This window comes from Pelobates fuscus, chromosome 10 (assembly GCF_036172605.1).
Source record: "Pelobates fuscus isolate aPelFus1 chromosome 10, aPelFus1.pri, whole genome shotgun sequence".
Classification (NCBI taxonomy): Eukaryota; Metazoa; Chordata; class Amphibia; order Anura; family Pelobatidae; genus Pelobates; species Pelobates fuscus.
Window position 1 is genome coordinate 68846329 of NC_086326.1, and position 27530 is coordinate 68873858.

The following is a 27530-nucleotide window of genomic DNA, read 5'->3' on the forward strand; positions in this document are numbered from 1 at the left end:
CTGCTTTTGAGTAAGCACTCTACCGGGGTGTAAAATGTGCCAAACCAACTTTAATAAAAATAAATAAATACTAGGAATTCCATTTAAATTAATACATTCACTGATCATTATTTATTGTCCACAGTTTCAGTTTTTGAAAAATATAATAAAAGCAAAATGTATGTTGTTTTTCATTTTTTGTTTCTTAATTGGAAATCAAGCCAATTGGTTATATATTTTTGTTTTGTTTTAGGCTCAAGATATCCAGAAAACCGTACTTAAAGGAATTATTAACAGTCTCTTAAGAGAATGGAAAGGGTACGTGTAGTGTTATTTAATTAAAAGGATCAATTAATGTAATATAAAATATACAGAATGGTTAAGCTTCTATTAAGGGGAAATAATGCTATCTTGATGTTCTGACATTTATAAACCTCTAAACCACTCAACTTTCGGTGTTGCAGTCTATTATGATAAAAAAAAAGATCTAAAACTCTAAAAGGCATTATTTTTCCATAATATATAGTTCACCGTTAGTTATTCCACCCCCATCTCATATTCACATGTGTAAACATGCAATAAAAGTGAAGCAGTCTAAATAGGTGGAAAATAAAAAAATTAATATAACATGTAAATAGTGATGTCCCGAACGGTTCGCTGGCGAATAGTTCCTGGCGAACATAGCTTGTTCACGTTCGCCACGGATGGCGAAGATATGCAATTTTCGGTCCGCCCCCTATTCATCATCATTGAGTAAACTTTGACCCTGTACCTCAGTCAGCAGACACATTCCAGCCAATCAGCAGCAGACCCTCCCTCCCAGACCCTCCCACCTCCTAGTATACAATTTAGATTAATTCTGAAGCTGCATTCTTTTTTTTTTTGTATTATTATTATTATTTTTTTTTAGACAGAAGTGTGTTATATTTGAGCATGCTAGGCTGAACGTGCGTATATCATGGCTAGTTGCACTGAGGGTATGAGTATATAGCAGTACATTGTTGTGAAAGATGGCTGTCATGTTTAGGGTGTAGCTTGCACGTCAGTGGCGGCTCTCTAATTAGGCGGTTTAGGCGGCCGCCTAAGGCCTCGCGCTGGCTGGGGCCTCGCGGCCGCCTAAACCGCCTGGGGGCAGACTGTGTCAGGTCCCCGGTTCGCCCGTTCGCAAACATTTGCGGAAGTTCGCATTCGCCGTTTGCGAACGGAAAATTTTATGTTCGTGACATCACTACATGTAAACTGTTTTTATGATTATTTGGTTTGTGACATTACTTTACCCTGATTTCGGAGGCCAAAAGGTAGACCCCAGATCTACATCTCCTATGGTGCTTTGCCAAACCTTAATAAATGACAAAACTTACTATGAGAGTTTGACTGCAGGTGATCTATCAGCTCATCACACGGTGAAGCAATGTTACTTTTTTACTATATTTTTATGCAAGAAAATAAATCTATGTTATAGTATTTGGTGATTGCAGTCAAACACATAGTTGTGTATTGGATAGATGTCTGTTTGTAAAAGTAAAGCATGAATGTTTTCCCCTCTTCTCCCGATACTCATGTGATGAATGTAAAAGCATATAGAAACTTACAATATCCATTAGGTTTCCAAATGTTGACAAGGGTATTCAGTAGCCCAGAAAGTTTAAAGAATTCAGGTGAGATTTGCTAAATAAAGCCAAAATAGCTGAACTGGGGAAAAAAAGGGCTTCTCTTCCCCCCACTTTATTGTGGCCGAAAATTTGCAATTTCCATGTCAGCACCATGTGAGCTTATAGGTCACTAACCAACCAGCAGCAGCTCAATTATTCCCTGTAAAAGTGAAATGTAAAATCTTCATATATAACATGTTAAGCTGACTCAACTCAATAGGTGGATTATATATTATTAAATATATTTATTTTCTAACTGTTTTATCTAGACCCAGAACAAAAGATGACCTCAGAGCCTACTTTATTTTAACACAGGTAACGCGATTTGTGTTTTTTTTGTCTGCTAACCTGAATATATGTTTGAAGAAAATTGTCTATTATTTCATTACTTTATAAAATGCATAATGTGAACTTGGTATTAATGGTTATTGTGGGGTTCTCTACACATCATAAATGCGGAATATTGCTATTTTCTGAACCCTGAGATGGCTTTACTTTCTCTTATATACTTTTAACTGTTTTGCATTTTTAATACATGATTACAATGATATATAAAAAGTAAGTTTTGCCCTAATTTTCCCTCATACTGAAGAAAAGGGCATTTGACTGCTGGAGTGCAAGGTATGCACTCTGATAGGGGGTGAATTCTCCATTTACCAGCTAGACATCACGATATGGAGCTATACAAACGTGTTTGCACATGGAACATGAAAAAAACATTACAGCAACATACCAATACAGTCTCATAACATAGCACAGCATAAAGCATTGCAACAAAAAAATGAAAACAAACATACATATATACATTTTGGGGTTATGCATGTTTTGAAAAATGCTCTAAAGTATTAAAAGTGGGACAGTCACCATGGAGACTAATGGACATATTAGGCACTTTGCATTGGTGCCCTTTCCATGTCTGCATAATTTTTTCCAATAGACATTTTTTTTTTAAATACAAACCCCCCTTTATTTGTAGTAGTTTGTAATCAGTGCCCAGTTAAATTCACTTATTAAAAGGAATATCTAGGTTACAAAATGCATATTTTTAATTTGAACAATGCCTTTAACAAGAATATACACATTAGTCCTTCAAAATTCCCTTCCCAACTGCCTACTCCTATATTTTCTTAGCTGTTCAGATGAGGCCTACAGGCTCTAAAGAATCCTTCTTTCTATCTACTGCAATTGCATTAATTCTTCAGTTTTCTTGTGAGATACTTTTCTCACACAGGAGGCTGCTGGCAGGGGACATGCTGTTAGCATGAACAGGCAATTAACAGTTGTGAACACTTCCTTTAAAGCAGAGAAATAAAAAGAACACCATTGCAATTCCTAAAGTAAACACTCTGGTACAACCCTGATATATCTTTTCAGGAAGCATGTAGAGAGGCTGTATGATTAATATCTTGCGGAGATGTGGCTAATAGTGATTTATTAGGCTATACATACGCCACACACACATTTAATAAAGCTAACAGATCATGCAATTATATATATTTTATTTACAAAATCTATACATTTATATTAATTCAGCTTTTTTCCCTTTTTAGAATCCACAATTCAGCAGTACGACAACCTATGTTATTTTTGCTCATTTACTCAGGCAGATCGCTACGCTTACCGATACAGATCACCATTTACTAATTCACTGGTTTAAAAAGTAAGAACAACTCTTTTACCTTGACACAGTTAACGGCTTTAATTTATTATTATTATTATTATTATTATTGTCATTTATATAGTGCCAACAGATTCCGTAGTGCTTTACAATATTATAAGAAGGGGGATTTAACTATAAATAAGACAATCACAAGAAAACTTACAGGAATGATAGGTAGTTGAGGACCCTGCTCAAACGAGCTTACAGTCTATAGGAGGTGGGGTTTAAAACACAATAGGACCGGAAATAGCAATCAAATAAGATGGGAGTGAATCAGACCTGGAGGAGTGAGTAGAGTGCCTTCCTTTAGGAGAGAGCAGGAGACAGGTATGTGAGGTAGAGGTTACTCTGGAAGGCCATACGTTTCCTAAAATGATGAGTTTTAAGGCAGTTCTTAAATGATTGAAGACTAGGGGAGAGTCTGATGGCGGAAGGCATGCTATTCCACAGGAGGGGACACCCACAAGAAGTCCTGCAAGTGTGATTTGGCTATACATCTGTAGCAGCGGACAGGAGAAGGTCACAGGCAGAGTGGAGAGACAGAAAAGGGGCATACCTACAGATCTGTGAAGAGATATAATAGGGGCTAGAATTGGTCAATGCTTTATAGGTAAAGGTTAGCACTTTGAATTGACTCCTGTATGATACAGGAAGCCAATGTAAGGACTGACAGAGGGGTGAGGTGTGAGAGGACTGACTAGAGAGGAAAATCGGTCTGGCAGCAGCATTCATTACAGACTGTGGCTGGGCAATACGGTTTTTGGGAAGACCAATTAGGAGAGGGTTACAATAATCCATGCAGGAAATTACTAGAGCATAGCTCCTTAGTAGCATCTTGCGTAAGAAAGGGGCAGATGTGGGCTTTTTAAGATGGAATCTACAGGACTTGGTAACATGTGAGGCTCAAAGGTGAGGCCAGAATCAAGTATGACACCAAGACCGCGCGCTTGCGAGGATGGACTGATGTGGGCAACACTCACTTGAAGGGAGAGCGAAAGAGGAGGATCAGTATTACGAGGAGGAAAGACAAGGAGCTCAATTTTAGAGTGATTGCGTTTCAGAAAGCGGGAGGGCATCCAGTCAGAGACTGAAGAAAGTCCAGCAGTGACACGTTTCAGGACGGCAGGGGAGAGTTCCGGAGACGAGGGATATATCTGGGTGTCATTGGCGTACAGGTGGTAGTGGAATCTAAATGAGGTAATACGTTTGCCAAGAGAGGCAGTATAAAGAAAAAATATAAGGGGACCAAGGACAGAGCATTGGAGGACTCCAACTAAGACAGGACGAAGGGAGGAGGTATCATTAGAAAAGGAGACACTGAATGAGCGCTAGGAGAGATAAGAGGAAAACCACGAGAGGACAGAGTCACAGAGACAGTGATTGAAGAGTTTGGAGAAGTAGAGCATGATCAACGGTGTCAAAGGCAGCAGAGAGGTCAACAAGAATTAGTATGGAGTAGTGGCCTTTGGATTTAGCTGTGATTAGGTCGTTAGTAACTTTGATAAGAGCAGACTCAGTAGAGTGGAGGGGGCGAAAGCCAGATTGAAGAGGGTCAAGGAGAGAGTTGGAATTGAGGAAGTGAGGCATACTGGTCAAGACAAGTCTTTTTCCAGAAGCTTTGAGGAAAAATGTAGCAGAGATATAGGATGATAGGGGGGGGGAGGGTGGGTTGAGAGATATTTTTTTTCAGGATGGGTACTACAGTGGCATGTTTAAGGCCAGCAGGGACAATGCCAAAAGAGAGCGAGAAGTTGAAGATGAGTGTTAAGGAAGGCACAAGACAAGGGGAGAGAGATCTGATAAGGTGAGATGGGACAGGATCAAGCGGGCAAGTGAGAGGAAATGAAAAGCGCAGCCACCTCTTGTTCAGTAGGTGGGGAGAAAGTCTGAAGGGTAGTAAAAAATATAAGGGTACCAAGGACAGAGCATTTGAGGACTCCAACTAAGACAGGATGAAGGGAGGAGGTATCATTAGAAAAGGAGACCCTGAATGAGCGCTGGGAGAGATAAGAGGAAAACCACGAGAGGACAGAGTCACAGAGACAGTGATTGAAGAGTTTCAAGAAGTAGAGCATGATCAACGGTGTCAAAGGCAGCAGAGAGATCAAGAATAATTAGTATGGAGTAGTGGCCTTTGGATTTAGCTAAGATTAGGTCATTAGTAACTTTGATAAGAGCAGTCTCAGTAGAGTGGAGGGGGCGAAAGCCAGATTGAAGAGGGTCAAGGAGAGAGTTGGAATTGAGGAAGTGAGGCATACTGGTCAAGACAAGTCTTTTTCCAGAAGCTTTGAGGAAAAATGTAGCAGAGATATAGGATGATAGTGGGGGGCGAGTTGAGAGATATTTGTTTTAGGATGGGTACTACAGTGGCATGTTTAAGGCCAGCAGGGACAATGCCAAAAGAGAGCGAGAAGTTGAAGATGAGTGTTAAGGAAGGCACAAGACAATGGGAGAGAGATCTGATAAGGTGAGATGGGACAGGATCAAGCAGGCAAGTGATAGGGTGAGAGGAAAGGAAAAGCGCAGCCACCTCTTGTTCAGTAGGTGGGGAGAAAGTCTGAAGGGTAGGAAAGGCATGATCTTGTTTGATTTTACACATAGAAGTGGAGCAATATTTGATACAGAATAATGTAAATGAAGTTACCAGTCGGTGGTGGCACCCAATACGGAGATCATATAATCCATATAGAAGAAACAAAAAAATATATCGATAATAGTGTATCTACGTTTGGTTGAGAAAGAGAAAGGCAGGGTGGGGAGAATTCTTTGGCTGTTCAATCTTGTCGGTAAAGTAGCATGCAAAGCTATCGGCTGTAATGTTGGTTTGAGGAGTGGCCACAGCAGGGAGAAGAAGAGAGTTAAAGGTGTCAAAGAGATGCCTGGGATTGCGGGAGCATGAACTAATAAGAGAGGAAAAGTATGACTGTTTGGTTTCTCAAAACCTCATTACGTTTAAATTGTAATTGATGAAAGCTTTGGGAAACCGATTGGTAAGAGAGGTTTGGTAATCTGGGCTATACTTCTAAATGCAGGGTGGGGCTATGTATACCTATTCATATCTATTCATAACCGCAGCTTGCATTTACAAGTATAGCCCATATGCCCAAACCTCTCTTACCAAAGTTGTTTCCTAAAGCTTTTGTGTAACTAATACTTTGTTCTCTTGCCGTTTGCCACATAGAGAATCAGAGGATGAGAGTTCTGTTCTGCCCCTAGTATCATCACGGCCAGGACATAGATATAACCTTACCATGGAATAAGTAAACTGCAAAGCTGGAATATGTTAAATGCATTTAGCAGTACGATAGAAAATGCAACTGTTCTTGGTCCCTAGTTCTGCAAATGTTTCTAACCCCTCGGTTACATGTAACAAGCTTAATGTTTAAATTGGTATGTCATGATCCAATAGTTATTTTTAACTGATAGCTGCTGTTGACAAAAGTGAAAATGTATTGCAACATTAATCACAAGGTCAACAACAAAGAACTTTACAGCCCTTGTAGTGTTATCTCCTGTTCCTTATTGTGTGCCTATTTTGCAATTTACAAACTCTATCTCTCTCCAACGCCCCAGTTATACTCCCATATTTCCAGTCTGTAGTTTGGCTCAGAGACTAACCTGATAAGTGTCACGTTGGACGCATGTGGTGTAAACAAGAGCCACACATACACATACCCATACTTGCCAGTAATACGCACTTCACTTACTATAGTAACAGCCATTTAAGTGTTCAGAGCAGTGTAATATAACTCAGCCAATTTCAAAACAATGCTTCAATAATCGTAAATCCCTGTAAGCTGTCCCTTCTTGTTTGTAGTTAATATGGCATATTAGTCACTTCAGTACAATGACAATCTTAGCCAGTCATAAATGTACAATCAATCCCTTTCATATTTGATTATTATAATCAAGGACCAATTGGACAATATATTTTTGTATTTGGTCACTAGTATTATCTATTGGTTATAAGTTTATTTTTATCTCTCTTTTTTAATTTTTCTCAATACCCACACCCCATGGTAATTGCATTATATTATTTTGCTTATTTATTTGTATTTTTTTTGAGCCTTGAAAGGGGGCATTTTTTACTGGTTGAGGGTGATATTTTGAACATTTATTCCTTTTCCTCTTTCCCTATCCCTTGGGATTTGAAAGCAAGTTTTTATTTTAATGTTTCTATATATACAACTAGAAAGATGAGACAGACTGACTTGGCAAGAGCTCATTGAAGAAGCTAAATACATTTAAAAAAAAAAAAAAACTAAATAAATAAATAATAATAAAAAAAATATATATATATATATATATATATATATATATATATATATATATATATATATATATAGTTTGTCATCATCAGCCTAAAGATTGTAGAACCAGTACATTTGGCGTGTTTAACATTAACTTTCACATTTTTACCATGTTAAGCCTCCCATACAGAGAGCCAGTAAAGTGTTAAATAAAATACTGGATGCCTTGTGAATAAAGCATGTTCTCTTTTTATAAGGATGGCACAGAAGAGGTTCAAGCAGTTGGTTGACAGACTTCTGCAGTTTATCTCTTTACGGCTGTTTCCTGCAAAACCAGAAGACTTTCCACCTTTGGCAAAATGCATTTGGTGGATTCCATCAGCAACCAAAGTTCTGGCATTACTAAGTACGTTTCATGTAACACAATGAGTTTTTGTCTTTCGTTTAGCAACACAAAGAGTTGATGCTGTACAAAATATTCAAGGTTACAAATTAAATCAGATCCAAATACTGGAAAATTAACTGCTAATATTTGATACTTTATTTTGAATGCCTGATGATATATGTGACGTGACTTATACTGAATTGGTTCAAAAGAAAACACTTAGGTGACATCCAAAAGAAACACTCTAAGCACCGTTATCACTACATGTTTCTGTTGTGGTAATGGTGCCATGAGTCACCTAAAGCAGTTCCTACAGTAAGAAGTTAAACCATTATTAAATGGTTTAATACTTGTCTGAGTGCCACAGGTACAGAGTGTTCCTTTCCTATCTTATGTGATATAGCAAATATGGACGTTCCCATTCTTTTTCAGCAATGTCCCTATAAGGACATCCTTCACTGTCTGCGAGTGTCACAGAAGAATGTAAGGAGTGCAGACTCCAGCGAGAACCAATTGCATATCAAACTGTTTGAAAACAGCACACAACAGTGGTTATGGTGTTTAACCCCTTAAGGACACATGACATGTGTGACATGTCATGATTCCCTTTTATTCCAGAAGTTTGGTCCTTAAGGGGTTAAAGTGTCACTTTAATGATGAATAAGCCAGTCTTTCTCTATCTATCTCTCATGTAAATCCAACCCATATCAGCATCTGGCATCTATTTCTTCAATCAACAGCAATGTTGCCTCTGGTCATAATGTAGTCATAGAGCGTTCTCAGGATGTCACGTTGAAAATATTTTTCTCACCACTCCCTCTGGTAAAAGGCCTTTACGCTTTTGGCCAATTAGTAGAGTTTTATGCTTTTTTTTCTACTTCATCTATATTGAAAATGGAAGTGCTATCATGTTCACCAGAGCAACGATAATGCACAGATACTTTTTAAAATAGCATAAATATCATCAAGCCTCGACACTTCTTGCTGAGGCGTAGTTCTATACATTCCTAAATCACACGAGTTGAACTAAGTAGATCATGCAAACTTTTAAGTTTTTTGTTTGAGTGCATACCATTTTCAAATTTTTTTTCTTATATATTTTTTTCTTATTCATATCCTTTAAAAATAAAAAAAATTGCACTAGCATAATGGACGTGTGCTAATGCAAAACTTAAAAATATATATATTATAAAACATCAATGGTGCTTTGGTGTGCCTACGTATGGTCCAGGGCCTGTCTGAGCTGAGCAAATATGCCTGATCTCCTAATACAATATATTTAAGGCAGAGTGCTGGGAACTATAGGTTTTAAGATTTTAAATTCCTAAAAACAAGAAGTGAACCCTCACCTTTATCTATGCATAATTATAGACAAGATGCTGTTTTATTTACCGCTATATTTTCTTTTGTACAAAGCTTCTAACATTTGGATTTAAAGAAACACTTCAACTACCATGCTGTTATTGTCTGGCACCTTCCTGGAATTTGACATGCTAAACTTTTGAAAGATTTCACTTTTAGTAAATTCACTTTACTACCTAAGCAGAGATTCAGAATCCTGTTATTTCTCTAAAATGTTCTTGATATACTACTTCCATACACCGTTGGTAGTATAAATATTTGGTTGGATAATTACATAATGTCTCACTGTATCTTCACAGATGCTGCAAACACTCTCTGTAATCCACCTTTAATTGCTTACACGGATTTCTACAATTCCACTTTGGATCATATTGATCTCATGGAAGAATATCAAACCTGGCAATTTTATGGAAACTCTCACAGGTTGGATTTATTTACTTTGTGTGAATATTTGTGTCATATGTATAGATCAATTCTGGCCCAAAATTCAGTAAAGAGCAATCGCCATGGATACTAAATTAATATTTACAAATAGCGCCATACATACCAACATTATCAAATCGTAGCAGGTTAAATTAAAGAGACTGTTATTTTATTCTGTCCAAATATATCGTAAAATAGCATAACAGAAATTCCCCACTCAGTCTTCAAGGCATACCAGCAGTCTAGGTTTTGTCTGTGTCCTCATTGGAACAAAATTGTGAAATGCCTAAATTCTAGATATGCTATGTGAGTGATGCCCAGGATTCTAATCCAAACTTTACTGGTCCATGGCTGGGCCTGAAACAATCAGGCTCAACATTTTCGTAAAACGAATAAGTGACATTTGCAGTGTAGCGTTTGGTTAAAGATTGTGTCTCCAAGACACTTCCAGGGTGCAATGCAAAATATTCAAATCAGTATTGCAATTTCAGAATTCCAGCTCCCATTTCTGTAGGGTCAGTTAACAATAGACTGCTTTAGCCTAATGCCTAGTTGCATGCAGCTATACCTCTGTTCTTTTTGGAGGATCAAGATCTATATTACTATATGTAATCAGACAAAACTCTCCACTCACCACACTGTATGTAAGTGCATTGGCCACAAGGTGGCATCATATGACAAATGAACGGATTGCTGGGTCTCTCAGGAAATGACTTTCAGATTGAATGTTTTTTAAACATTCTGTGTTTATTGAGTTTTGTAATCAAAAGGTAGCATTGCAGAAAGGAAACTGTTATTTGGCAGATCATTTATAGCGTTCAAGCGTTCAGATTTAATGTTTTATGATCTCTCGTGTGGCATTAACTGAAAACCATGCACATTTTAAGAATTCAGCTTATCGTTTAAGCAAATTCCATTTTCTTTTTGGAATTCCGGTGCAATATAAGCTAGTATTAGTTACATAATACATTTTGAAAAAAATTGGGTAACATATATATTTAGGACAATGCCACGTTTCACATCTTGATACTGAATAATCATCTAAAAAATGATATCACATAAAAGAATTCCTAAAAAACAACAAAAACATCAAAAATTGTAGCAGTAGTTTGGTTCATCCAGATATTAGAGAAGTTCTGGCAAACTTTTCACACTACATTTCTCATGATGCTCAATAATTGTGATTCTTATTATTAGATTCACTTCATATTTAGTCCTATAAATGGGTGCAATCTTGTAAACAGATTTAGATTATTTTTTTTTCTTTCTTGTAGATTCTCATTTTGTCAGTTTCCCTTCATCATATCCATTGCTGCAAAAAAAGTAATCATTCAAAAGGATTCAGAACAGCAGATGATCAGCATTGCACGGGTGAGAATAACTGATACAGGAGAAGGACTTTTGCAGGCGTATCAGCCATCGGAGGAGGTCCTAAAAACAGAGTATCTTGTATGGTACACATTCGTAGTGAGAGAAGGGTCAGCTTGACCGAACTGCAGCTTTGTTTGTTTGTTCCCTAAAATATTTACTAAACATCTACTGGGAAACATCTGGTACAAGGTTCTTTGTGCAAACAAAGTTAGTAAGAAGATAATAAGATAATGAGTAATAATTAGTAATAAGATATTATTTAAACAGCTTTGAAGAATTAAACAAGAACATGGATGCAGAGTACAAAATAGCAGCTTGGTGAAAATGTTATGCAACACTGGACGGAAATAAATCTTGTGACATTGCAGAAGCTTACTAAAACAATGTCACAGCGAATGCGTGCCGTAATCAAAGCTAAAGGCCGTCCAATGAAATATAAGAGTGTGACCTTTTTTTTTTTTTTTTTTTTTTTTTTTTTTGGTGGTGATTTTTCTTTTGGCCAGGCAGTTTGTTTGTGTGTGTATATATATATATAGACACACACACACAGAGATCTAAAATATTTTCTGCAGCACGTTTCAAATATAGTGTGAATAGTGTGTGTGGATGTGTATATATACATACACACAGACACACACACTATACATTTGTAGGTGTATAACAGTCTAAATTATATTTTAAAGGGTTTCTCCAAGCACCATCACCACTTCAGTGACTTGAAGTGGTCATGGTGCATGCAGTCTGTATTTCCAGTGTTTTACTTCAAAATGCTGCACATACAGAGAATAACCTCTTAGCTGCCAAAGGTGTAACTCCAACTCTAGCGGCATCATAGGTTTGTCACCAACCAGCTCGGACCTAGAGTTGAAACATTATTTGCTCTATGTTTATTAAATACATTTTTGTCCTTACAGCAAAGCCTTGTGGATAAAGTGTCTCGAAGGCAAAAACCCGACATGAATATGTTATTTCTCAACATTAAAGTCCGAAGGCTGCAGCTGGTCAGCGATTCGCTTGATGAGGTAAACATACACAATAGAGAGTCTTATCTATAAATTGCTAGGAGCAATAACTAAATTTTAGGGCATGATCCCTTAAACAAATGGCTAATTCCATCGTTTGCAGCCTATCACTGCTGTCCACTGTACTGGTTTTGTTGCCTAGTGTGTAGTGGTGCTTTCTCTTGTTTAATGTCAGATCACTTGGGAATAAATTGAGCTGCGTTTAATTTACAAAATGTCTGTAGCTTCCTTAACTGTTTGTAGCCAGACTACAAAAGGTAGTGATATCCTTATGTCCAATTCTAATGCAGGTTGCTTTATAGTTCAGATCACTCAGTGCTGTCTGTGTTAAGAGTCCCCCTGAGTCTGTCAGTCAGTTTAATAGTAGTGTTTAATATCCTTCCCATTAAAAATACAAGGAGCTATTAAACTTAATGGTAGTTCAGCACTGCACAGTCTTGCAGCTGCTCCTCCCTGAATTAGATAATGTGGCCGAAGGAACTTAATTGGACCGTATAAGCACTGTAACTGCTTCATCTCAGTGAAGTGGAGGCAGTGTCTGGAGTCCCATGGCGCCATCCAGTCATTCAGAGTTAAACCCGTTTTAATGGCTTAATGCTATACTAGAGTTCCCAGCAGCTTATCCTGTCTTGCTGCTCAAACTAATGAGGAAGCATTAGCCTGAGTAGGAATGGGCAACTGTGATTGGCTGAGAGTGTCAGCTGACCACACACGAAAATGCAGTTTTCAATTTTACTAGGCTACTTAAAATCTCTCGGCAAACTAATATGGCCTTATGGCCATATTGTGTTAAGCCCACCACTACTTAACAGTACCCCAATATCGGGGAGTCCAACACTAATTCCAACATGGGAGATAAATTAAATAGTGCTACTCCTAAATAAACTAAAGTGTATTTTATTAATCTGTTGCAAGACCATTGTAAATATATATAATGCAAAATTAATGTGATAAACGCAATTTAAAAAAAAATGCAGTCTATAAACTAAACAATTAAAGTGATAGTGCTTTAGGTATATGCTCACAATGCATATCATAGATCTGCTTTATATCTAAAAAAAATAACGTTAAAGTGACATTGCTAACCAAAACCTCCTCAAAGTTATACGTTCCTGTGGTCACCTCTAAAGGGGCATCTGAAGCAGATGGGCATGGTGGGATGCCCAACCCAAATCTGGTCTAAATCCCAAATATATTTAGAAAAATGTGCACTCGACCAAATCCCCAAATGTGTTTGCTAAGATAGGTGATTTTAAGTAGGTTTTCAAAATGTGAAACTGTATTGTTGTGTGCGCTGTTCCTTAACCTGTATTTTGTATAAATGTTGGTCTTTGCGGCAGCACCACCGCTGAGTAGTGCATGTTCCGTATGTGTCCCCAATTTTTTCAGCGCCAATTCAGATATGAATTGGATGCTTCATATAGAGAATAATAGAGTCCAATGCTTCTCTATAAGAGTCACTGCAATGCCAAACAAGAAGACTTTTAATAACTGAAAGTCTTCTCAAGGAAGTGCCTCTGATGACTGATTTACAGCCACTAGAGGCATCCTTTGTGGCTAATGTAAACATTACTGTTTCTCGGGAATTACCATGTTTACATTTGTCAGATTGTTTGGGTAGCGTGTTTAAACACCAAAACAAAAACATCTCAATGTAGTGGTTTTGTTGTAGAGTTGCTCTTTAGCCATTTAAGAACATGATAGTCTATGTCATCATGTAGTGCAGGAATTTAATGCCTGTTGATAGCATAGGCCATCATGCACTAAAGGTAGCAGCAGGGGTTAAATATCTACTGGTATTAAAATTGTAATCTCAGAATGCCAAATTTAGCAAAGGTTTAGCTTTAAAACTGTAATTCACTACATGCAATATGTTTTTTTTTTCTTTTTATTTCTTCTAAAAATTTATTGAAATCCTAGTCGTATTGGGACTTTTAACAATCAGGAATAATAATCAATTTCAAGTTAGTTTCCTTTAGTTGCACTTGGTGTGTATAAATTATTAAATGTAAAACTGATAATTTTTTTTTAAATTTTGCTTTTATTTTTAATATTTTTAGTTATTAATATTGCCATATGTATACAAATAGGGTGTAGAAAAATAAAAAAAAGCCCCGCATGTCCTTTAAAACAATGATGTATATTCTGTTTGGATGCACCTAAACAGAAAGAAGGAAATTGTGGTAGAATGAATGTATGGCAAAAGTGCCAAAAAAGCCTTGGTCACAAACATGTCACATCTTCAAAATGCCTTGGTCCTTAAACCCCTTAAGGACACATGACGTGTGTGACACGTCATGATTCCCTTTTATTCCAGAAGTTTGGTCCTTAAGGGGTTAAGGGGGTTACAACTACCTAGAGTTATGGTTAGAATTAGTGAATAATTTATGTTTAAGATTATACCTAATGCTTTAACCCCTTAAGGACACATGACGTGTGTGACACGTCATTATTCCATTTTATTCCAGAAGTTTGGTCCTTAAGGGGTTAATGACATTTTACTAATTTTCTGAGTTTTACAGATCACCCCATATATCACTGTAATGCTTGTCATTTTTATAAAATTCTCCTAATCTTTAACACTTGTTAATTGACATGGTATTTATTTCTTCAGCTTACAAGGAAAAGAACAGATCTGAAAAAAAAGTTGAAGGTGACATTCGTAGGTGAAGCTGGTCTCGACATGGGGGGTCTGACAAAGGAATGGTTTCTTCTCCTCATCAGACAAATTTTCCATCCGGACTACGGTGAGTCTAGAGTAACTTTACGGGGAATATTTCTATAGCCAAGCTGCATAAAAGAGGAATATATTATATTTATTTTAATGGTCGCGTCAGTGCAATCTAAAGACTTAGGCCCCGATTTAATTAATTTTGGATAAGTTGTTCAATTAATTTATTTATTTTTATAATCATTTTTCTCCAACTATTAAAAAAATAGCAATAAATATCAAACTATTAAAAAAATATATATATATATATATATATATATTTTAAAACTGTATCCAAAATTTAATAAATTTGAAAAGCTCATCTTAAAAATATTGAATTGTGGCTTTAATGTGTAGGGCCAGATACCAAAGTTCCCACTAAATACGAATGTGTTAGAACTGAAACGGTTATGAAGGGATTCATAAAAAAAAAAAACAACTGCTATTCCTATATAAACTGGCAAATGTTGATTTCTTAAATGTTCCTTTTCTGTTTCCGAGCAGGACCCGATCACAGTATTTATCAACATAGTATTGTGTTAGATTCTAATTGCATTTTACATCCACAGTTAAGGACCTTTTTTGGCCAGTAGTATATATTGATACATATGATCACATCATCTAGCATACAATGTAAAACAACCTAAATTTGCTAAATAATTCCACTAAATGTACACTGAACAACAGATGTATTTCTGCAGTCCTGGACGCCTTGCATTTTATATTTACAAATGGCTTCTACTGATGCATCCTGTATGATAATTATACTACTAAACAGTATAAGTACCATTTTTATTTTAAAGTGTACTTTTCTTTAACAGGTATGTTTACGTACCACAAGGACTCAAACTTCCATTGGTTTAGCAGCTTTAAATGTGACAACTATTCAGAGTTTCGGCTGGTTGGAACTGTATCCTTTACATTGCCTGAAAACGTGTAATAGCTCATATGCTGTTGCTGTATAACTTGTATAAGAACCATGAATTCAACATCATATTTTTACAGAAATAAATAAATTAGTCTTTGTGGTTGCTCTGTATATTGTATTGCAAAACATGACTGTTCATACTTAACATTCCAAGTTGATGGGGCTCGCTGTATACAATAGCATCACGTTGGATATTCGCTTCCCACCATGCTGTTATAAGAAGCTGTTGAGCCCACCGATCGTTCCTTGTGACCAGAACATCCCTGTAGGAATTGGATCTGTCACCTTAGACGATCTCTATCAAATCATGCCTGTGAGTATTAGCTCTATTTTATCTCCATTATGATGAGTGACTTGAGAGCGCTGCAATTGGTCCAAATAGAGTAGGTGAATTAACATTTATGCCAAATGTTTTCATTGGACTAAACAAATTTTGGCATGGTAAGCATTTGGGAGATCCTCTATTTATCAAGTGATTCAAGTTCAGGATTTCCAAAATGTTTGTCATTTCAAACATTCGGTTAGTCCAATAGAAAAAGCATTTAAAGATACAATGGTTATTTAATATGTTATTATATGCATCACTAAACATGTACAGGAGGGGGGCTGGCAGAGCTGTTACTTACCTCTCCTGCAGCTCCTGTCAGCTCCCTCCTCCTCCGCGCCGGTCCGTGCAGCTCCCAGTGTAAGTCTCGCAGCCGCACTATGACCCCGCGGCTCTCGCGAGACTTACACTGGGAGCTGACAGAGGTGCTGAACGCACCGGCGCGGAGGCGGAGGGAGCTGACAGGAGCTGCAGGAGAGGTAAGTAAGAGCTCCCTGCCAGGCTTCCTCCTACACAGCCCCATTGTCTGTATTATGGCAATGTAAATTGCCATAATTCAGACAATTGACTCGAGTATAAGCCGATTTGGGGTTTTTCAGCACAAAAAATGTACTGAAAAACTCTGCTTATACTAGAGTATATACGGTAGTTTAAAATGTGGAGGTTACAGTATCATCAGCTTTTGAGTTATATTTTTATTATTCTTCCTAAGACCCATACATGAGGATGAAGAGAAAATGAAGAAAAGTGCAAAAAATTTAATTTTATTGAAATCATGGTTTTGTATAATTTTAAAACCTTAATATATTTGACATGTCACTTCTTCGTTATATCCAGAAACATCTTAGAGATCTAAATTTAAATAAAGCAATGCATATAAAATAATAATATATTGAGATAATGAAATTGAATTGCATTTTTCCAGAAGGCTGATACAAACTTTAAAAACAAAAAAAATCTTATTGTGCACTTTCTGATCAGAAGGTTGATATAGAAGCAGGTGGAAGGATAAAAACAAACACACAAACAAACAAAAAACAGAGAGCTATTATACTATCTGTTTTAGAGCAGTATGTCACCAGAGGAACATTCTGGGTTGGCAAGACATGGTCCCAAATCCTGACTGTTCTGAGATTTTGTTTTAAAATATTTACATATTATACCAAAATATTTATTCAGTCTCTAGTATACTACACTCAATAGTGCCCCTTTAAAATAACACTCCAGGCAAATAAACATTATAACCTGCTATAGCCTGCTTTAGTGATTATGGTGCCAGGAGTACTCTCCCAGAGTAAATAACCATTTAAAAACTGTCTGACAATTTACCTGGGGGTCTACTGGTTGCCATTTGCCACCTCCTTTGTTGCCTGGGTACTGGGCAGACTTGCTGGGCCGAATGGTTCTCATCTGCTGTCACATTCTATGTTTCTATGAAGCTGCGGTACATGACTTAGCTCATTAACTGAAAGCGCTCAAGTAACAGCTCAGAGGCTGCAGTTGAGGAGGCAACTGCTGCCTAGAGGACTCAAGGTAAGTTGCCAAACTGTTCTTAAACAGACTTCTTGCCCTGGGAGGCTGGCACCAGTTGTCTGCAGTGGTAATGGTGTATGGTGTGTTGTTTTAAGAGAAGTTATAACAGGGTAACTATAAGGCCACTTATAGTATAAAAAAAAGAATACATTTGTAAATAAATGTTCACTTTCTAGGAGCTTGCACATGGACTAAATGAACTTCTGACTTATGAAGGCAACGTGGAAGAAGACTTTTATTCAACTTTTCAGGTCAGTTACCATCACATGTTGAATTATATAAAATATGTTTTGCTAACCCAATACATTTACTTTAAAACCAAATGTCTTATTTGTTATGTATCAACTGGGTTCTTAGGTATTTCAAGAAGAATTTGGGCTGATTAAATCATACAACCTAAAACCAGGAGGTGATAAAATTCCAGTGACCAATCAGAATAGAAAAGGTAAAGAATCACCCATCATTTATCTTTTCTCTGCAATCATTCAACATCACGTTTCATTCGTAATGGTGTTGTATTATTTTAATGTGACCCAGAATGCATTTGTTTTCTTCTTCTAGAATACGTGCAACTTTATGTGGACTTCCTCCTCAATAAATCAATATACAAACAGTTCTCAGCATTTTACTATGGGTTCCACAGTGTTTGTTCATCAAATGCATTAATGGTAAGTTGTTTTGAGTGAGATATGTTTATCCAGTTAAGTACATAAACGTGGTCTGCTTTTGAACTTGGTAAGGATACATAGAGAGAGATAGATATATATATACTCTTTGCTAAAATAGTCTCAGATCCTCAAGAACTCATTACTCTGGTTGTCATCCCTCAGTTCATCTGACCTGACTCCATCTGAATGCCCTTACTCCCCATCTGATCACTAACTCCCCTATCAGTCACCCTATCCATTTTGTTGAGGAGAAATATATACCATAGTTCAATTAAACTTTGTTGTTTTATGAAACTGTGTTAATGGTGTATTTAATAGTTTACAGTGATTGTTCTTTAGTCTAACACAAGGGTAGGCCACCTTTGGGAATCCAGACGTTGTGGACTACATTTACCTTGATGCTTTGCCAGCATTATGGCTGTAATATTATTTTGGGAGATATAGTCTGAAGTGCCATGGTTTAACATGATTTATCCTGAAAGTATTATACGTAACTATATAGCAACTCTATGACTGTATTATTATTTTCATTCATTATATAATTTTTAGTCTATGTAAAATATTCAAGATTATATTCTATATAAGAATTTTATTTTATATATATATATATATATATATATATAAACATGCACACTCACCCTCCCTTTTTAAGCGTTTTGTAGTGGTTATGATTGTAGGCATGCCTTGATGCTCAAATATTCTACATATTCAAACTATTTAACAGTTTGACAACATGTCTGAAGTGGGCCAGGCACCATTCATCTCCTTCATTGAGAGCCAGAAGAAAGGAACTTCAGTTGGCCTGTAGGGGCAGCTCATTGGCTTAACACCTCTCACTCTCAACCAATTAGCATCATCGGGCTTAACTCAATGTAGAGAGGTTCTAGCTCTCAAAGATGAGGTAACTGGTGCCTGGTGGATCCAAGATAAGTTGTCATTGCCTTGCACTATAGAAACTTGCAGTGATTATGGTGCATTTACAGTTTTTTTTTTGTTTGTTTTTTTTTTCACACGTCACAATGCATATTTGTTAAATATATGGATACATAAACATTATACTTAAAATCCTGGGAATTGATAGTTCCACTATAAAATGGCACAAAATTCGAAAAAGTTTATTTAAAAAAACAACTTTTTTTAAATAAACGAGTTGGGAAAAACACTGGGAATATAGCTTCAGCATATGAACATAGATTGCATAAGTCTTCCACAATGCCAGTGTACCCCATTTTGGCAGGTCCTACACTAGATCAACTTAATACCCGTTTTTATAAGATTACGCCACCTTCTTGGGGCACCTATTCTCTTATATCTATTGCAGAAAGCATGAATAAAACAGATTAGTATTGCTTCAGACTGGCAAACTAGACCAGCATTTCCCAATTAGTGTTGGAGGTTCCACTGCGATTTGCCCATTGGGTGGCCCTAATACTTTTGGGCCAAGTTCAAGAGCGCGGCCGGGCCCCTGTGGTATCGGATGCTGGGAGGAAGTGTCAGCCTGTCACTTCCTCCCAGACATAGACCGCGAGTTTGACGGAGAGAGGCAGCAGCCAGCAGCACTCTAAGCAATTAGAAAAAATATGACTTGTGTGTGTATGTCTGTTTGTCAAGATGTGCATCTATCACAGTGTGTATTTGTGTGTCAGTGTGTGTGACAATGTGCCACTCCGATGCACACTCTCTGATACACACACTAATACACAGATATACACACAGTGTGTTTATCGGTCAGTGTATGTATCAGAGTGTGATTGTGAGTGGGTGTATATCTTTGTGCCTGTGTGTATGCCAGTGTGTATCTTTGTGCCAGTGTATGTCTGTGTGTGTGTGTGTGTGTGTGCGCATCTGTGTGTGTGTATGTGCCAGTGTGTGTATCTGTGTGTCTCTGCCAGTGTGTGTGTGTATTTGTCGGTGTGTATCTGTGCAAGTGTATGCCGCTTGTCCATGCCGCTGTCCTCTCTGGCCTTGACTACTGTAATCTGCTTCTCGGTGATCTTACGTGTTCCCAATTTGCCTCGTTACAGTCCATAATGAATGCAGCGGCAAGGGTCATCTTAATGTCCGCCAAAGCCTCCCCCTTTGTCAGACCCTACATTGGCTTCCCATAAAATATAGAAACGGTCATCAAAATAAAACTCTAAGCCCTCAATGAATACTATCCTAGCAACCTACTTTTCTACGCTACCCTTACATTTTGTGTCACTGTGCCCTACTCCCTCTAGCATGTAAGCTCATTGACCAGGGTCCTCAATCCCTCTGTTCCTGTGCGTCCAACTTTTCTGGTTACAAATACGTGCCTGTTAGTCCACCCATTGTACAGTGCTACAGAACTTGTTGGCGCTTTATAAATAATAATGAAAATAATATGTGTCAGTGTGTATATGACGGTATGCATCAGTGTGTTTCTATGTGCCTGTTTGTTAATGTGGAAGTATAGCTGTGTAAGTGTGTATGTGCATACATCCCAGAAATCAAAACACAACATGCAAACACAAACATGACATACAAAGACACCACTGAACTCCAACTCTAAAGTTATATACAAACACTCAAAACACATCCTTCACTGAAACTCCAATTCTACACACAAATGTACATGTGCATTTAAAATCCAACATTACATCTAAACACACCACTGCACGTAAATGCAAGCATAACATACAATCATTAAAATGCTAGAATTATATACAAACCCCAACTCTACACACAGAACCACACCTGCTCCTAAGTACTGCAATCTGTTTACTACTCTGTAGAAATTTGATAAAGAAAACATTACGCTGTGTTAATTAAAAGGTTTGTGCTATGGCACTACATGTTGTTCCATTGGATAAATTATTTGGGAGCCCCTGAACTACACTAACAATTCAACAGCCACTGCCACTGCGAATGTCAGTTGTAAAATTCTTTAAATATGATTTTAAATTATACTACTATTAACTCCTTATTTGGAACCTATATCATTATGTATGCAATGAACATCAACCATAAATGGCATCAAACTGCACTGGCAGAGGGGCATTAAGATCTGTGGAATTTAGAGAGTTAAATGGGCTTATTTTAGTTAGTACCATGGGTTGTTTTTACAAGTCAGCACTCTTGACTTTTGGGCCAAGTTCAAGAGCGCGGCCGGGCCCCTGTGGTATCGGGTGCTGGGAGGAAGTGTCAGCCTGTCACTTCCTCCCAGACATAGACCGCGAGTTGGATGGAGAGAGGCAGCAGCACTCTAAGCAATTAGAAAAAATATGACTTGTGTGTGTATGTCTGTTTGTCAAGATGTGCATCTATCACAGTGTGTATTTGTGTGTCAGTGTGTGTGACAATGTGCCACTCAGATGCACACTCTCTGATACACACACTAATACACAGATATACACACAGTGTGTTTATCGGTCAGTGTATGTATCAGAGTGTGATTGTGAGTGTGTGTATATCTTTGTGCCTGTGTGTATGCCAGTGTGTGTGTATCTTTTTGCCAGTGTATATCTGGCACAAAGATACACATGGATTGTTTTTACAAGTCAGCACTCTTGACTTGACAATTGTTAACACGTTTGGTTAAATATTTAATCAGAGATCTGGAGGAAATATTTAATACATGATTGCTTTAGTGACTCACTCCTTCCTCTGCCGTCATGCTTAGAGTGAACGAGGGACTGTACAAAAAAAGTTTTAAGACGGCAGAATAAACAAACAGCAGACAGACTGAGGTTTCTTGTAAAACAGAAAATATTTGAAATTGGGTTAAAGGTTGTTTGAACTTAGGTATGTTATGTTACTGAAGAGGTGCAACTCTGTAGCCTTCATTATCCAGCCTAGAATTTGAATTAAATCTAATCATGTGAATTAAATCTAAATTCTGTACACATTCCTTGCACATGCACTCATTTAATGGCAGTGAATGCACAGCTGACACTCTTAGCCAGTAAATAAACATGAATAATTAGCTCAATCGGCATCAAGGTGACAGAGTAAACTCCGCCGGGCCCAAGCAAGCAGTAGAACGTTGCAATAGTTTGCCCTCTTATAGGAGAAAAGGTGACAGGAAACTCTTGGCATCGCAATCACTGTATCTGGCTGTAGTGGTTATGATGTTCTGAGTAACCCTTTAAAATATTATACTCCATCCCCTTCCCTTTACTTATATTCATTATCTGTATTTCCTTGTGCTGAATCTCAAAATTGGGCTCTCCAAGATATTATTTTCCCTTTTTGTCATTTCTGCATTTTGCCCCTCTATGGGATTCTTATGCCTGATGGATTGTGGGTAAATTAGTTTAGTGACTGAAATTGAACTTTGTTTCACTCCATATTTAAAATCCTGAGTGAAAAAAAAAAAACCTTAACACTATTTAATAGGTGTAGCTCCAGCTGAATACATGCATGCAGCCACCTGGGGCAGAGCCATAGCTACTTCTTTTGCTCCCAAGGCAAGAACAGAAAATTGTGCCCCCCATGAAAATGATCTAGACAAAGACGATGGTACAGCATGACTCCATGAAATCGAGAGTGGTACAGCAAGACTCCTATCATTATATATTGATCCAGACAGTGAGGGTGGTACAGCATGACTCCTACCATTATATATTGATCCAGACACCAAGGGTTGTACAGCAAGACTCCTACCATTATATATTGATCCAGACAGTGAGGGTGGTACAGCATGACTCCTACCATTATATATTGATCCAGACAGTGAGGGTTGTACAGCATGACTCCTATCATTATATATTGAGCCAGACACTGAGGGTGGTACAGCAAGACTCCTATAATTATATATTGATCCAGACAGCGAGGGTGGTACAGCATGACTCCTATCATTATATATTGATCCAGACAGTGAGGGTGGTACAGCATGACTCCTACCATTATATATTGATCCAGACAGCGAGGGTGGTACAGCATGACTCCTACCATTATATATTGATCCAGACAGTGAGGGTGGTACAGCATGACTCCTACCATTATATATTGAGCCAGACACTGAGGGTGGTACAGCAAGACTCCTATCATTATATATTGATCCAGACAGTGAGGGTGGTACAGCAAGACTCCTATCATTATATATTGATCCAGACAGTGAGGGTGGTACAGCAAGACTCCTATCATTATATATTGATCCAGACACTGAGGGTGGTACAGCATGACTCCTATCATTATATATTGATCCAGACAACGAGGGTTGTACAGCATGACTCCTACCCTTATATATTGATCCAGACAGCGAGGGTGGTACAGCATGACTCCTACCATTATATATTGATCCAGACAGTGAGGGTGGTACAGCATGACTCCTACCATTATATATTGAGCCAGACACTGAGGGTGGTACAGCAAGACTCCTATCATTATATATTGATCCAGACACTGAGGGTGGTACAGCATGACTCCTATCATTATATATAGAGCCAGAAATCGAGAGTGGTACAGCATGACTCCTACCATTATATATTGATGCAGACACTGAGGGTGGTACAGCAAGACTCCTACCATTATATATTGAGCCAGACACTGAGGGTGGTACAGCAAGACTCCTATCATTATATATTGATCCAGACAGTGAGGGTGGTACAGCATGACTCCTATCATTATATATTGATCCAGACAGCGAGGGTGGTACAGCAAGACTCCTATCATTATATATTGATCCAGACAGCGAGGGTGGTACAGCATGACTCCTACCGTTATATATTGATCCAGACAGCGAGGGTGGTACAGCATGACTCCTACCATTATATATTGATCCAGACAGCGAGGGTGGTACAGCATGACTCCTACCATTATATATTGATCCAGACACCAAGGGTTGTACAGCATGACTCCTACCATTATATATTGATCCAGACAGTGAGGGTGGTACAGCATGACTCCTATCATTATATATTGATCCAGACAGTGAGGGTTGTACAGCATGACTCCTACTATTATATATTGATCCAGACACCAAGAGTTGTACAGCATGACTCCTACCATTATATATTGATCCAGACAGCGAGGGTGGTACAGCATGACTCCTATCATTATATATTGATCCAGACAGTGAGGGTTGTACAGCATGACTCCTACCATTATATATTGATCCAGACACCAAGGGTTGTACAGCATGACTCCTACCATTATATATTGATCCAGACAGTGAGGGTGGTACAGCATGATTCCTACCATTATATATTGATCCAGACAGTGAGGGTGGTACAGCATGACTCCTACCATTATATATTGATCCAGACACCAAGGGTTGTACAGCATGACTCCTACCATTATATATTGATCCAGACAGTGAGGGTGGTACAGCATGACTCCTATCATTATATATTGATCCAGACAGCGAGGGTGGTACAGCATGACTCCTACCATTATATATTGATCCAGACAGCGAGGGTGGTACAGCATGACTCCTATCATTATATATTGATCCAGACAGCGAGGGTGGTACAGCATGACTCCTATCATTTATACATTGATCCATACTTGATTTTTATTATATTTATATAGCGCCAACATATTCAGTAGTGCTGTACGGGTGGACTAACAAACATGTAATTGTAAGCAGACAAGTTTGACGCACACAAACAGAAGGGTTGAGGGCCCCGCTCAATGAGCTTACATGCTAGAGGGAGTGGGGTAAAGTGACACAAAAGTTAAGGGAAGTATTAGGGAAGTAGATTGGTAGCATAGTACTTAATGAAGACTAAGTGTGGATTTTTATATATTGATCCAGACCTTGAAGGTGGTACAGCATGACTCCTGTCATTATATAGCGAGCCAGACACTGAGGGTGGAACAGCATGACTCCTATCATTATATAGCAATCCAGACACCGAGGGTGGTACAGCATGACTCCTACCATTATATAGCAATCCAGACACCGAGGGTGGTACAGCATGACTCCTATCATTATATAGCAATCCAGACATTGAGGGTTGTACAGCAGGACTCCTATCATTATATAGCAATCCAGATATTGAGGGTTGTACAGCAGGACTCCTATCATTCTATAGTAATCCAGACCCTGGGGATTGTATAGCAGGCCCCTGTTGGAAAATTGCCCTTGTGCCCCACTATCGAACACTTAACACAAAACCACACAAAACTAGCAGTGCCATGCATGCTCCAGCTTTCCACAGTGGTATATTTATCCCATATCATTTGCCAAAGTGCCTACTTAGCCCCACATTGCTTCCACAGTGCCAGTTTGCCCCCTAGGACCCTTGCCACAAAAACAGATTGCCCACATATTAACTTTTATTTTGTTGTTCCCTCCCCCTCACCACCCTCTTGTGGTACCTCACTTTACCAACCAGTCAAAGCTTGCTTGTGAATGACAACCAGATTGCATACATATTTAAAACATTTATTTCGTACCCTGCACACCTTCCTTTTTGAGGTGTTGCTGAGGTTCCCTGGTGGTGGTCCAAATAGGCGCTTTCTCCGGCTGTTTTTTTTTTTTTTTTACTTGTTCCTCATGAGGTTTTTCATTGCATACCTCAAAAAAAAAAAGTTAAATTTTGAAAAACTAAATGGATATACAGGGACAAACAAGTATTAATTTAAAGCCAAAACCTGCAAAGTGACAGTGCTGCTTTAAAACATCATATGGCCAAAATATGTGTCTCTAGCTGTTCCAAAACTACAACTCTCAAATGCTTTTTCAGCCTTGTTAGTTGGAGTTCAACAGGTGGAAATCTGGATGGCAACCTGCATTAGAGAGGTTCATTGGAAATTAATTTGGTTTGGGAATGCATGTTGAATATTTCCCTCTACGGGCATGCATTTTTTAAAGGAATATAACAAGTATCATAACCACTACAGCTTGCTTTAGTGGGTATGGTGTCAGGAGTGTCCCGGTTCTGACCCACTGTAATTTGCCAATTTGTTCTAAAATGGGGTGACAACTTACCTGGGTCCTCCATGTTGCATCCCATCTTCTCCAGCCTTACAAGGCAAATATCTCTCTGCAGCCTAACCATAGTCAATACAGGACCTCACTTACTAGCTGAGAGTACTCAACTGACAATCTAAGTCAATGAGCATGACCCTGCTTAGTACAGTAGAGTTAAGGGGATTCTTCTGCAGGGAGAATCTGGAAGCAGAGTCTGGACCCATGGAGCCTAATAAGACTCAAATGAGTTACCAAACGGTTTTAAAATGTTTTGACAAATTTCACTCGTACAGTACCAGGGCACTCCTAGCACATAACCAGCGGGCTGTAGTGGTTATGGTACTTTGAATGTTCCTTTAAGCATAGATACGTTTCCACATCTGGACCCCTGCAATTTTTTTTGGCACATAGGCTTAACTTCTATTATTTTATTGTCTATTTTTTTTTGTAACTAAATGAAAATAAAAAAAATTAGTTATTTTAAAAAATAAGCATTTCCTATTTTTTTTTTAAAGCTACTGCGCCCTGAAGAAGTGGAGATTCTTGTTTGTGGAAGTCCTGAGTTAGATATGCTCGCACTCCAGAAGAACACCCAGTATGATGGCTATTTGAAAACGGACCTCACTGTAAGGTGAGCTCACACAAATTTGTAACTTCGAGTACAAGGGATTGCAAAACGGGATGAACCACCCTTTCACATTCCTTAATGCACATTGATACGGTGGCTTGTGACTCCCTTCAGGTGGAATAAACACTGGATTACAAATTTACTTCTTTATTGGAAGGTACAGTCAGACCTTCTCGGGGGAGTGGGAACCATTTTGAAGGCTTCACCCATCTGGCCATTCAGATGGTCAACATCACTGATCACTTAATACATTTCTTTTTATAATTACAAAGTTACCTATGGTTGTTTTCAAAGTTACCATTTGACTTTGTTTTTTTTAGGATGATTTATCAAATGTGAGAAACATCACTGTTTTTGGCCAAGAATTACTAATACATATATTTTAGGGTTTTTTGTTCCAAAGCACATGTTTTTTTTGTACATATTATCTGTAGCACTGTCTGGTCTTCACAGATTTTTATTTTTTTTCTCATAATGCTTTTGTTATTGTAATTTTTACATGGCAATATCATATGTGTACTAATCTGACTAAAAGATAATGCAATTAATATAAAATAAAATCCTTTGCTAATGTGGACATTTGTAGGTTTCTGTCTTGAGCATTTCGTTCAGGTTCAGCAACCTTTAAATTTAAAGCGGCGCTGTCATGCCAAACTTACCTTTCCCCAATTGCTTCCACTTCTCTCCCTCTGTCAGGATCTGTTCTTCATTTCTTCCTGTCTGCTCTAGTTTTCTTTAAAACATAAGACAAA

The 27530-nt window shown here is 38.0% G+C and overlaps 1 protein-coding gene across 1 annotated transcript in view; it reads left to right on the plus strand.

Annotated features, from left to right (window-relative positions):
* The window catches only part of HECTD2 (HECT domain E3 ubiquitin protein ligase 2), a 106053-nt gene that overhangs the window by 68166 nt on the left and 10357 nt on the right, over positions 1–27530 (plus strand). Inside the window, exons 6-19 of the mRNA XM_063435141.1 lie at positions 233–297; positions 1901–1946; positions 3182–3291; positions 7799–7947; positions 9588–9711; positions 10986–11082; positions 11997–12104; positions 14719–14851; positions 15636–15724; positions 15897–16055; positions 17777–17851; positions 17958–18045; positions 18162–18268; positions 26666–26781. Coding sequence (XP_063291211.1) covers positions 233–297; positions 1901–1946; positions 3182–3291; positions 7799–7947; positions 9588–9711; positions 10986–11082; positions 11997–12104; positions 14719–14851; positions 15636–15724; positions 15897–16055; positions 17777–17851; positions 17958–18045; positions 18162–18268; positions 26666–26781 — 1466 coding nt within the window. The remainder of the gene's footprint in view (positions 1–232; positions 298–1900; positions 1947–3181; positions 3292–7798; positions 7948–9587; positions 9712–10985; positions 11083–11996; positions 12105–14718; positions 14852–15635; positions 15725–15896; positions 16056–17776; positions 17852–17957; positions 18046–18161; positions 18269–26665; positions 26782–27530) is intronic.